The sequence below is a fragment of the Lepisosteus oculatus genome, chromosome 1 (genome assembly GCF_040954835.1).
Source record: "Lepisosteus oculatus isolate fLepOcu1 chromosome 1, fLepOcu1.hap2, whole genome shotgun sequence".
NCBI lineage: Eukaryota > Metazoa > Chordata > Actinopteri > Semionotiformes > Lepisosteidae > Lepisosteus > Lepisosteus oculatus.
The window spans coordinates 67,790,014-67,802,461 of NC_090696.1; the positions used below are offsets into that span (position 1 = coordinate 67,790,014).

General features: G+C 39.8%; 1 protein-coding gene across 17 annotated transcripts in view; it reads right to left on the reverse strand.

Moving 5' to 3' along the window:
• Positions 1–12,448, reverse strand: part of limch1a (LIM and calponin homology domains 1a) — a 149,366-nt gene that overhangs the window by 81,663 nt on the left and 55,255 nt on the right. For all 17 annotated transcript variants that reach the window (XM_069191712.1, XM_069191711.1, XM_069191708.1 and 14 more), the window contains 2 exons: positions 7,759–7,829; positions 2,992–3,061 (listed from right to left, as the gene is read on the reverse strand). In XM_069191712.1, coding sequence (XP_069047813.1) covers positions 2,992–3,061; positions 7,759–7,829 — 141 coding nt within the window. The remainder of the gene's footprint in view (positions 1–2,991; positions 3,062–7,758; positions 7,830–12,448) is intronic.

The following is a 12,448-nucleotide window of genomic DNA, read 5'->3' on the forward strand; positions in this document are numbered from 1 at the left end:
AGATACTATTAAATTAATTCATCCTATCCTGTACACTTTCATACACATACTTTCATGATGTTTGGACAATCATTAGGTTAAACCACTGGTTCAGGGATTTATCTGGCCTACAGTATGTTTCCAATTCAATTAGCTCACTTTTTACTATAGTGAGTGACGGAAGTGAAAACTAAGAAAAAGTTGAAGGACATGCCGATAGATAAAAGACCTTCGCATGAAATTGCTGGAGGAGACCGCACTGTCACAGACCAAAAAGGCCGATATCTATAATTGTCTAATAAGACTGAAGGATTTTAACACTAGAAGGCATGAATATAACTGTTCTCCAAACACCGTATTGACAATAGTGGATTTTATGGGGAAAAAAGGTTCTATAATGAACTTGAGTATGTGAACTGTGTAATTAAATGGAAAATGTACTGAAACACAGTTACTGTATTTGTGAATTTTTACTGGAGATGGAATTTAAATCCATTGTCAATTTTCATGTTCAATTATAATAAATAAATCTCATTATCCAGGAAGGAGAGTAACATATAGATCTTATACTGTAGGATATTCTTCAGGAAAAGGGAATAATGGGAACATTAATTAGTCACGAACTTTTAGGATCTCCTTCAGTTGAACATGCTGAATGAAATTACTAGCTGTCAAGCAGAACTCCTGTAATTGTTCTGTTGTAGCACACCACCACTTTAGATGTATAAATGTGTCATCCCCCCCTGTCTCCATGACTGAAATACAGTATAAAGGGCTTGGAAAAGATTTTACTGTACAAATAATGTCTAATATGGGAATGTGCACTCAGATTTAGACCATATTGCAGGCTTAAGTTCACTTTCCACCAGGCTGTTAGGATAACAGAAATACAGCAATTGTTTCTACATAGGTAAAATCATGTAGGGTAAATGAATTCTAATGTCGAGCCAAGAAGGTGTTCTCCTTTGATACAAATGGCTACTCTATCTTCTTCTTTCCATCAATATGAACACAGTGAAATGTGGTTCAGATAGCCCACTATTTAATATCCTCTTCCTAAGGGTTGCAAGCCAGACTCTGGGCTTTTTAGGACTCCAATAGGATTTTGCTTATCCAGTGCTATAAACCATTTTATTTTGGGAAAAGAGGGAATGACAAAAAAATAAGTACTTGAGCCTAGAGAGTATATGCATTCTTATTGGTGCAATACGACCCTTTAGAGACAGGGGGAGACCATGCTTCACAATCGTCTGCGATGGCTCTTAGGATAGTCCAGGGTTATAATGTAAATCAGTAAATCATTCAAATTAGCAGATATTTGAATCATTTGAGTCCATTTTCTCCAGGGAGACAACTTACAGACCAAAAGCAAACATTAAATAAAAACCTTAGCATGCTCCCCTTGTTGGATCAGTGAGGTTAACTGCAGTTTACCGATGCCCGCTGCACACTCTGTTGAAAATGTTTCTATATTGATTGAAGCACAAGCACAGGTCTTAGAGCGCTGAAGCTGGTTTCCAATAAGTTTTCACCAGTTTGAAACCCAATTGGAAAAGGATCACTAGGTAATAATCAATGCTGATACTCTGAGCATGATGCTGAAGGAGAGCATTAATTCTGGGTCTGTCACCACTAACTACCACAGTCCTTGCTGTAACTGATGGAGCTTTTTCCATCCTGTACCTCTGTTGTATTTTGATTGGCAGAAAATGTAATCAGGTGTATATAATTCTATAAATGACACAGGTGGCCACAGAACCCTGATATAGCCCCCACAAACCGCACCAAAGTACAAGTGAAGTTTTGCCATTGCACAAGGACACACATGGATGAAGAATTCAAATGTTCCATTTAGTTCCACATGACATCGCCATTTAGGTAACCTTACATCAATACTGCTCCCGTGTCAAGTAAACCGCATACAGGAGAACTAAAAGCTGATGTATCAAAGAAAAAGCAAGTGCCTATTTTTCACCTCTATTAATTAAAATGCACGAAAAGAAGCACTTAATATATTAATACCATAACCAAAACAATTTCAAAAATGCACGATTTTCAATTTCTTCGTATTGTGTAGACATGCAATATTCTGGTGTTGTATTTTTACATCTGCTACATTCACAAAATCTCAGGAAATTTATAGAAGCTTTTGGATCTTGCATTGACTGCTATTTACCGATCCGCCACAGGAAGCTGGACATGATTGCAAAATACTCAGTACCATCAACATGGGTCAAGTTAAAGAGCTGTCAGAAGTTGTGAAGTACAATATTTAAATCTTTTAACACTTAATTCTTCCCATTAAGGCCATTACGAATCTTAAGGTTCATGGGATGGTTGCTACTCTACCAGGAAGAAGGCATAAGAATGCTTATCCCATATGTGTTGTCAGAACAGTGTTTTGAAATGTTAACTCACACCCACAGGCAAGAATAGTGAAAAGTTTTTAAAAAATAACATTAGAATACAATGTCTCCAAGACAACTGTTCAAAGCTGATCTTATGAATCTGGGTGACATTTTAAGACAACAGCTAGCCAAATAGTAACTGAACCTAAAATCAAATGGAATTACATTACGTGGCTGAGAATGGAGTTTCTGGAAGTGTCCTCACAAGATTTGATTGGTTAACAGTCTAAACAGAATATCTCAAGTACTACCAGTGTAGTCTAGGTCACCTGGAGGAGCTGGAAAGATTCTGGCATCAGAAGTGACTGATACTTAAGAACTACACAAAGCGCCTCATTGAAACGTAAGCCTCATTTATCACTGCTCACATAATCCTAACCACTGATGAACGAGTCAATTTGCACATCATGCATTCAGACATAAATAACTTTCTGATAGGACTGAATACACACCTGGATTTTCAAGCTGAATTTACTTTTCGTTGCAGTTTATGGTAGGGCTTGAAAACATGAGGACATGATGCTTAAAGAAGAATGACAAAGCTGCCTAGGTTTCAGGTTTCCCTGCTTTCAAATACAAGAAAATTAGCTTAATTGATACTCACCAGTCCAGCTATGGGGGTGGGCAGTCGATTAATCTTCTTCACAAGGCCTGGCTTTATAGAGCTAAGCAACCTGCAGGGAAATAAGACTCTTTAATTTCAGCCTCAAATCCAAAGCACTGGTCTCCAGTCACGGTAAAGGATGTACTGTATTAGCAGGAGGATCTCAGTTCAGTGCTTGGTTCCTCCACCACCATGATAATCCTGCTGTACTGACAAAGTCACTAAACCTCCTTATTCTCTGGCCTTTGGAGGAGACCTAAAACTAAGCTTCTGCAAGCTAATTTTCATTTTTAAAAAAGTCCTTTTATTGGAAAATACTGATATAGTTTCTTTCAAATGTCTTTAATTTGAAATTTTTCACTCTAAATGTTGTTCTGCTACTGCACCATTTATTGTTAAACACTGTTACTACCGTATGACAAAGACTCACAGTACAAAGTCTGGCTTACCCTGGTACAATGGCAGGAAGACAACCCTGGTTTTTGGTTGAGGTGTATAAAACACACCTACAGTAGCTCCTCCTCATGATACAACTTGGGCAAGTCAAACATTTCCAACATTGAATAAAAGCCAGATTTGATAAAAAAGATTCATGGATATGTACATTTATCAATTTTATTAAATACTGTATAAACAAACGTCTGTGGGAAGGAAAAAGGAACTAAATCATTTCTGAAAAACATGCATGCTGTTAAAATATTTTTTCTAAATGTATCCTTCATATGCCAGAAAGTTCTCAAATCTCAATTTCCCAACATTTTTCTACTTTTCGCCGAATGTATTCGATAATGGGACACTTTCGGTTTTGTTTTTGTATATTTTTTTTTTACAAGGCAATTTACGGTCAACATCCCTTTCAGACCTCAACAATGTGATCAGGTGACCTGGACACAAAAGGCTTCCTGAGAGGATGACTACTGTATGTCACTTCCTCGGGCTGTGCATGCTGCTGGAATCGCTTTCTCACGTTTTCAAAGCCTATCCAGTGCGATTTGTTTCATTATCTATTTAAATAACGTCAAATAAAACTAGGGACAGCTGGGGGAAATGGGAGGTCCCAGGGCTGCACAGAGGCAGTCTGCACAAATATAGTAACTATATATGACAGGCTTGCAGGAATGAAGAGCACGTTCAGCAATAGACTGATTCATCCACGGTGCGACAGGGAGCGCTACAGGAGGTCATTCTTGCCGTCTGCCATAAGACTGTACAACGCATCCACCTTGCGTCTTGGCAGAGGCAACAGCGACAGTGACCTGTTTCTGGACTAAACGCATCTACACATCTACTGCTACATCTGTTCTCTTTCTTTTTCTTTTTCCCGTTTACAACCACTTTTGTGCAATATATGCCAGGGACCTGTGCAATACATTTATATTTATATTTATATCTATGGTTACATCTATATTTATATTCATATGTGTGATACGATTTTCTGTGTACTGTTCTGTTCTAGTTTCCTCTTGTGTGTCCGGACTGTGAGTAACTCTTGTATTGTATTGTATGTATTGTACTATTAGTATATAATTCGTTACACTGTGGCTGTGTTGTGTGTGTTAAGCTGCTTTTGCACTGCAATTTCCCTCACGGGATCAATAAAGTATCTATCTTATTTCAACACATCAGTGGCAACACATGAATGCTGAATGGAAGTCACAACACAAACCTTTACATACTGTATTACTTAACCCTCCTAAATTCATCTCCTCTTAATTTGCAAAGGAACAGATAAAGGTTTATTCCATGTTGGAAAGAAAAGAGACATTTTGGCTGTGTAGCCTTCTTCAGGGGTGTAACTTCTTCTTTTCCTTTTAGCATGGAAAAAACCTTTGCCTGTTCCTCTGCAGCCAAAAAGAGAATTCCCTGTTTTTGGCAGAAGGGCCTGAATATTTCCTGGTTTCAGCTTCTCAGAGCAGCTTGTAGTGACCTCAACATACATTGACCAGTGTGTATGACTAGTGCAACTAGAAAATTTCATATTCTGTTTGCTAGGATTTACATTTTCCACGCTTTACTTAATATCCAAACATTTGGCCTTCATTGCTTCATTGTGCTGTGTCAATATGGAAAATGATTAAACAAACAGCTACATGTGTTTCCTGACGTGGCTTCACTACGATTGTTGCCTTTATCTGCTTGTCTGCCCTAAATATGCTCAGCAGCAGGAGGTCGGTTTGGAACAATTAGGTAATGTCCCAGTTTTGTTAGAGCTGTCAGAATCAAAATCAACTATTGTTCAACGATTTGAAGCCCAGCTTTATTTTGAAAGCAATGCAAGATACCGGTAGGTACTACAGGCACTAGCAGGAGCTTATGGTAACATACCAGGAACTTTGAATCAGGCTAGCACACCTAACAGAACAGACAAAAGAGGCTGCTTGGTACTTCCATCGGAGGAAAAATGCTTAAACACCCAGATTGATGTGAGCTTTCAACTCAGGTACAATGAGCATCCATTCGGTTAGCTGTACACCAGGCACATTTTTGTGCATTGTTAAATTAAAACAGATCCTAAATATGCTTTCCTCATTAAAATGTATTTCAAATAAAACAATCAAGAAAACCTTTGAGGAGTGGCATAACAGTCAAAGCGCATCTGGTAGGTATGAATGACAAATCACCAGGTCCTCTCTCAACTACTAACTGTAAGAATTGAGAGAGTCCATATTGTACATCTTTGAGAATCTGGTTGCTAGATGTCTTTTGATCCGAGGCTTTCATTAAAGCCTTTCAGTGGGTCTGTCTACCACATGGCTAGGTGCCACATCCTGTTCTGCACAATTTCCAAACACATTGGGTGAAAAAAAAAAAGAACATTTCTCTGATCATCAGTTCCAGCCCCGCCTCATCATACCAGATTCTGCTGAGTTCAGGCCCAACAATGTCAAATGTAGGATTGGAAATTAGACGGTATTAGACGAGAGGTACACTTGGATGCCTGCATAAAACGTGGATGTTTTTCTTAGATGTTGTAACAGACAATCATTGACAAATTCCACTGTACTCTTAGAACTGCACAGAAAACTAATTCTTGGAGTTATCTAAGCTAAGCCTGCTCAGAAAAAAGGAGGAGTTTGTATTTGGTACAAGAGCAGTAAAAAGGAGTGAAGCTTATAGTATTCTATCAAAATACATTTATGTGCTCAATGCACTTATTAGGAAAAGGCACTTATAGTAGCATATTAACACAATAACCCCAGCCTCTCTCTTGGCTTCAATAAGAAATGGTATATTCCATCGTTCTCTTGAATGATCCTGTCATCACCAACTTATCTCGAGAGGGGATAAGTCTGTCTGTCTGTCTGAGAGGGTCCTGTCTGTCTGAGGAAACTTTGTAGTAATGGGACTAGAAGTGTAAGAGAACACAATTTCAGGTGGCATCAGTCACAGATGCCTCAGGCACCACTTGGTTTTGTACCAGGTCTGAAACAACAAACCTTCCAGGGCATTAATAGGAAAGGCAGTTAAAGAGTCAATTTTTTTTGGCTGCTAAATTAAAAAATGCTTTTCTACTTAACGTTTGTATTAATATCATACAGATGGAAGACCTCTGTCTTCACTACACAGCCAAAAATTGTTCCTCACAGTGAGAGAGACAGCTTTTTGTGAAGTGAATGAATACCACAACTTAGGAAATGACTAGAGATCAGCCTTGCAAATAGAATTACCACAAGCATCAGAAACTGATACGCCTGGAGAACATATTTTCTGAAGTACAATTATCGCAAAACAGGGACGTGACCTTTTCTGTGGCATTTCAATGCAACCCTTGTCCAACAAAGATAATGACTACAACTACAATGGGATCCTAAACTTGCCATCACCTCCTTTATGATAAATACAAAGCCCAATGACACTCCTGGAACTTTATACAAAACCCCACAGCTTTGCATGTATGGGACTGGCACAGACAACTCAGCAGAAAGCAGTACAATCTGCCCAGGACTTGCAGCAGCCTGGCTTGTATGCTGTTGTTCCAACTACTGTATGGTTTCCTATGGTGTTCCATGTCACTACTCTTTCCCTGATTTTAGTTATGTCAGATTTACTTTTGAAAAAGGTGCTTAAAATGAATTTTACTCCTTTTTAAATTCTTCTTTTAACCTGAATCACAAAGACGGAAAGACCCAAACACTGTTTGCCTAGGTGAAAAATGAGGAGCTCAACAGGTTTTCCCACTTCATAAGATCTGTTACTTCTTGTTTGCTATATAAACAATAAGTAACTAGTACAGGTGTTAGAAATACTGTTTTGCCCTGAAACAGACCTGAAAGCATATTCTCTGGTCTATTAAGATGGTCTATTTAGGTCAAACATATTTGCAATGCCCTTATAGGCTTAGGGCATAAGTAAATTCACCCTTTTCCTCACTCAGACCTGAATTATTTTAAATTGCAATGTCAGGTTAATCAACTTGAGGAGGAAGTCTTTGCAGTATAGCAAATCTACAATCTATAATGTACAGTAATCTATCCATTTATATGAATACCAGAAGATAAATAATACAGTATGTAGTAACAGTAAAACAAAATGGTAAAAAAATATATACCATGGTAATTTTAAGTCATAGTTTGTCGTCATTTAGGAAATTTTATGCAAGCAAAAGTGACACTGTAGATTGTGTTCTATCTGTCTTTTTGGACAGGCAATACCTCCACAGGGGTATAGCCATGTATGAATTACCAATACATTAGGATTTTCAGTCTCGTCTTTTTTAAGGTGTTAAAAAGAAAGGGTACTGAGAAAGCGAAGGCTCTGGGTACTCACTCGCACAGCAGGATTCCATTTTCCAGGCCAGATCGAAAGTCCTTGTCGCCGAAGCGTCTGCCTGTGACGGCCTGCGATTGGAACACAACGACACATCAGGCACTGTCCTTGCAGAAGCCTCCGAGAGGATTCACACGTCAGATATCGACAAACAGTAACGGGACAGCAAAGGCCAAAGTTATTTTTGCTTCACAGATGAGTAATTTATATTTACGATCATCAGATTAATGTGAATGAATGCATACGGACAATATACGCTTTGTTTTGGGTGAATCCCTTCCAACCAATGAGAACAAAATCATACTGTGTGCTCAATCAAGCAGTTGCCAAGTGACTGAAAGGACTGGGACACATGCTTTGCATATCCCTTTAAGGCACTGTAATAACTTCATGACGTCTGCGACTCACTAAGTTAATCAAAAATCTGAGTTGCATTACTGTTGTCACTGAGTTTTTGTGTATTCCTGAGAGGTTCTGACTTCAATTTTCTTCAGCATGGAAAATGCATGCTCAATTGGATTTAAAACAGGAGATTGACTTGGCCAGTCTTGGATTTTCCACTTTTTTTTTCCTCCCTGATATTTGGTTGCATTCAGAAATTTGTTTTGGTCTTTGTCAAGCAGCACGGTGGAGCGCAGCTCCACAGATACGGAAGTATTTTCTTCTCATTAAGCAGACAATTTGCTTCTATAAAACTTTTGGGTTTGTTCTGCTGCAGCCCTGTTTAGTTACAGTTCATCAGCAATAAAGCATGACAGTCCCAGAAGTCACAATCAGCCAACCTTTGCTGAAAACATAAAAACCCACTGGAGAATGAAAGCACTGTGAGATGTGTTGAAAACTGAGTGTGCAAACACTAGCACAAATCTTAACCTATATAATTCTGGAATGTAGGGTGAAAAGGAAACACTCCTGCTATTTCACAAACTACAGTAATTTAATAATAAAAACCATATTTACAGATGAGGATGTACTTTACCCCCCCTTTGCTTTTAAAGACTATTCCAACATCGCAAACGGCTTCAACGTTCAGCCTCCTAATTTTCCAATTTTTCTTTCTAGCTCCAGAAGATTTTCACTGTAACAGAGATCTGGTTTTGATCATTTGCTGCCTTGCACAATCCGTCATGGATTCACAGTCACTGCTACCATAAGGAAACTGTTACATCTCTCTCTTCTGCATGGAGTCCTCCCAACCCCAGAGTGATAATACTCCTCTTTGATCTTCCTGGCTACCCAGAACTAGTAGAAACAATCCCGATCCTTTTTTACACTGAAAAGACGTTTCTACATCACAATCTCTCTTCCACAACAGAAAAACAATTCGATGGCTACAAACTAGGATTAAGGCAAGAAAATGATCTTATATATTTCTCAGAGTATTTCTCCTATAAAATACACTTCTAAACTGCTGTGCAAGAAGTACCAGTGAAAGTGGTCCTGAAATAGTGGTACTTTCCTATTAAGGCTATTTACTTTAAACAGAGGGTAGAACATGACTACAAATAGACCCAGTCAAAATAAATCACACAAGCTTGCTCATACCTCCAAAACGCAGAACAACAACTGCCGGTGCTCAGACCTGAGGCCTTATAAATCCTGCTGAGTTGAGGCACTATCAACGATTTGGCTTGCCTGCGAGGGTTAAGTTAAACCATTTCACTTAGCTAAACGTAACAGGCCTTCCACCAGGTCTTCGCTCCCCGTTTACCAAGCCCCAAGGGCTACTCAACAAACCTGACCAAGTGCTTAGATGACTTAGTTCTTAAAGGCATTGGTAATCTTGTGCTTCATCAAAAACAAGAACTGAAAATGCAGTACACAAGTACCCTCTAAACACCTCAGAACGCAGTTTCTGGTTGGTCACCGTCTGCTGTTAGACCTTGGTTGCTAGGCGACCATGTGCTGCAGCACATCCACACTGTAAACGCTATGGCCTCCTCAGCAAACCCCTTCAGTACTATCCTCCTTTAGGGCTGCACTGCACTGCAAAATTCTCACTGCCTCAAACAAAACTCAAAGAAACGAAGTCCACCTCATCACAAAACTAATGCAAGTGGGAAAATAAGCACTTATAACTTTCCTACAACTCGTAGAAAACGTGTGGCCATAAAATTCAGAGAAGCACTAAATGCTGGAACCTTGGGATAAAACTCCCTAACATTTTGGAAATATTTGCACCGCTTGAAAGAGTACCGTCAGCGGAACGTGTTTTACTCCCATTAACACAACATACTGCTAAATATCACTCCGATCCATAAAACACCACCACGTTATTTCTTACTCTGACACCTTGAGGGAAATGCTCTTTGTGCCCTTTTTTGCTGCATGTATCCGAACACAACAAAAGGCAAGTACTGGCATATTTTAAATCCAACATTACCACTGACAGCACTCTGCTAGATCTGTTCTGAATTTCACCCACTGTGTGAAGCGATAGCGCAGTTCTTCTTCTAGACTACAACGCTGTGAAAGTTGCTTCCTGTTCAACTTCCAGCTGCTGTTGTCCTATTTGCCTTTCAACACATCGGGCAAGTGGAGGTGGTCCTTATTATGATACAGTCCCCACAGAGATATCACTGCCTGTGTAAATTGGGCCTCCATTTACTTGCTCTTAAGAAAAAAAGGTCTCAAACATGGAGTGAAGCCTAGAACCGCAGAAAAAACACAAAACATCTTAACACACTTTTCTTATCAAAGAAATAAATAAGAGCCTAACGTTGAAATAAATGAAGAGAAAAGAAAATCGGTACTCACAGTATTTTACCATATAATGGGAATCTCCCAAAAAAAACAGTACATAACTTTACTGATGCTCTCAATAAGAAAAGCTGATTTACTGTACCGGTGCTGGATGCTATTTTCACCTGCGAGTTTCACTGGGTCTTCCTCAGTCTTTTCCTGCAGTTAGACATAACCAGGAAGGACGTCATCCCCCTATCCTCACCGTATCGGTTACTCACATGCATAATGTATGTTCCCTCTGAATAATGTGTGTACTGTAGGTGTTACACACACACACACAAAAGGAAAGCATTGTACAGTACGGAAGAGCTTCGGAAAGAAAATGTCTCAAAACTGTAGCCCTCCCAAGTTTTCAAAAGCCTGATCATGTGAACTTACTGTATTGTCCACAATCTCCTACCTCCCCCAGCAGCCCACTGAGCCTGAACAAAAACCGCTAACAAGGCCTGCAACGCCTTATTTCACAGGCACACCTGCAAACGTCACGAGGCAGCAAGAGAGACAGGGGTGGGGAGGAGGGAAGGAGCCCCTCGGTCACCCACTGCACAGCCAGCTGTCCGAACCGCCGGTCCTCGCCCTCCGCGACGAGAATGGCACCCACCCCCTGGCACAGCCGAGACCTGCCAGCTCGGCCAGCTGTGCTCCCAGCGATGTGAACCTCACCCCCCAGCTGGGACTGAAGACGGTGCCTCGGCCGGCCAGGGAACGTTCAAATGGATCTGCTGGCCCCTGAAACACGCCAGCCACTGAATCCAGCTTTATCATTTCTGCAATACATGTGGTCTGCAGTCTGGAATGAAAACCTTCTTCTTTGCTACTGAATCACTCCAAATGAACTGAACTGGGTCCAGAACAAAGACCCAACTATGAGAGCTAGCCGAGGCCAATATCGTTATTTCTCTAGCCCTTTCCCCGTTTACTTTAACATTTGCGTTTGATTCCGGCGCTTTTTGTGATACTAATGCACAGCAAGTTACATTACCCTGATCAGCCAGACACTAAAATAATGTTTCTAATAAACATGATCCCTAAAGGGTAACAGAGAAGATTAGAAAATGGGATAGAGAAAGACACTGGGGTGGCTTACACAGTACATTAAACTGGATAAGTTTAAAATGTACAGCTGGTGATCCCTGCAATGTTCAATGTTTAATATCATATCAGAAAAAAAATCTTTATACAGCACTTTATGTATTTCATCATTAACATACTATAATTAGTTAAAATGACTCATATTGCAATTACTAACTTTTCTAAATCAAACAATTCATTTTAATGGATCGCCTTAAAACCACACTAAATTCATTGCAGACAACACTAATGATAGAAATGACAAGTTATTTGCTGCTCTGGAGTCCATCCAGAGAAGAGCAATCAGCCACGCTCCAGAGCTCAAGGAAAAGACCCGGACTGACGGGCAGAAGGAACTGAACCTTTCTAGTTTTGAAGAGATAAAGCTACAAAGGGATCTGAGACAAGTGCTCAAAATCTTCAAAGACACTGACAAAGCCAACCCTGTGAATCATGAACCATAGGGCCCAAGTGGAAACAGACTTTGGCCAGGTTTCTGCTGTAGCACTTGAGGAAGTTACAAAAAAAGTTACAGTATTTAATTTTTTTTTTTTTAAAAGACGTCCATGAAACAAACACTAAATTGCCCCTTTTCAAACATCAGAATCCAGCATACAACTATTAAGGAGTGATCCTGCCTGCCCAAAATGGACAGGAGACATTATTTTTTGGCAAGTGAGCTAAAACCAGGTTTTCCTTCGGACAAAGGATGGCACTGTGTTCCTACACATCAGGGCTCCGAAAACAAATATTCCCCACAGGAAAAGGAACAAATGTTAACACTTACATAAAAAAGCCGCAAAGAATGCATTTTATAGGGGGGGGTTAAATCAATTAAAGTGGTCTGGAACTCCTAGAATCAGAGTGCTCTGTA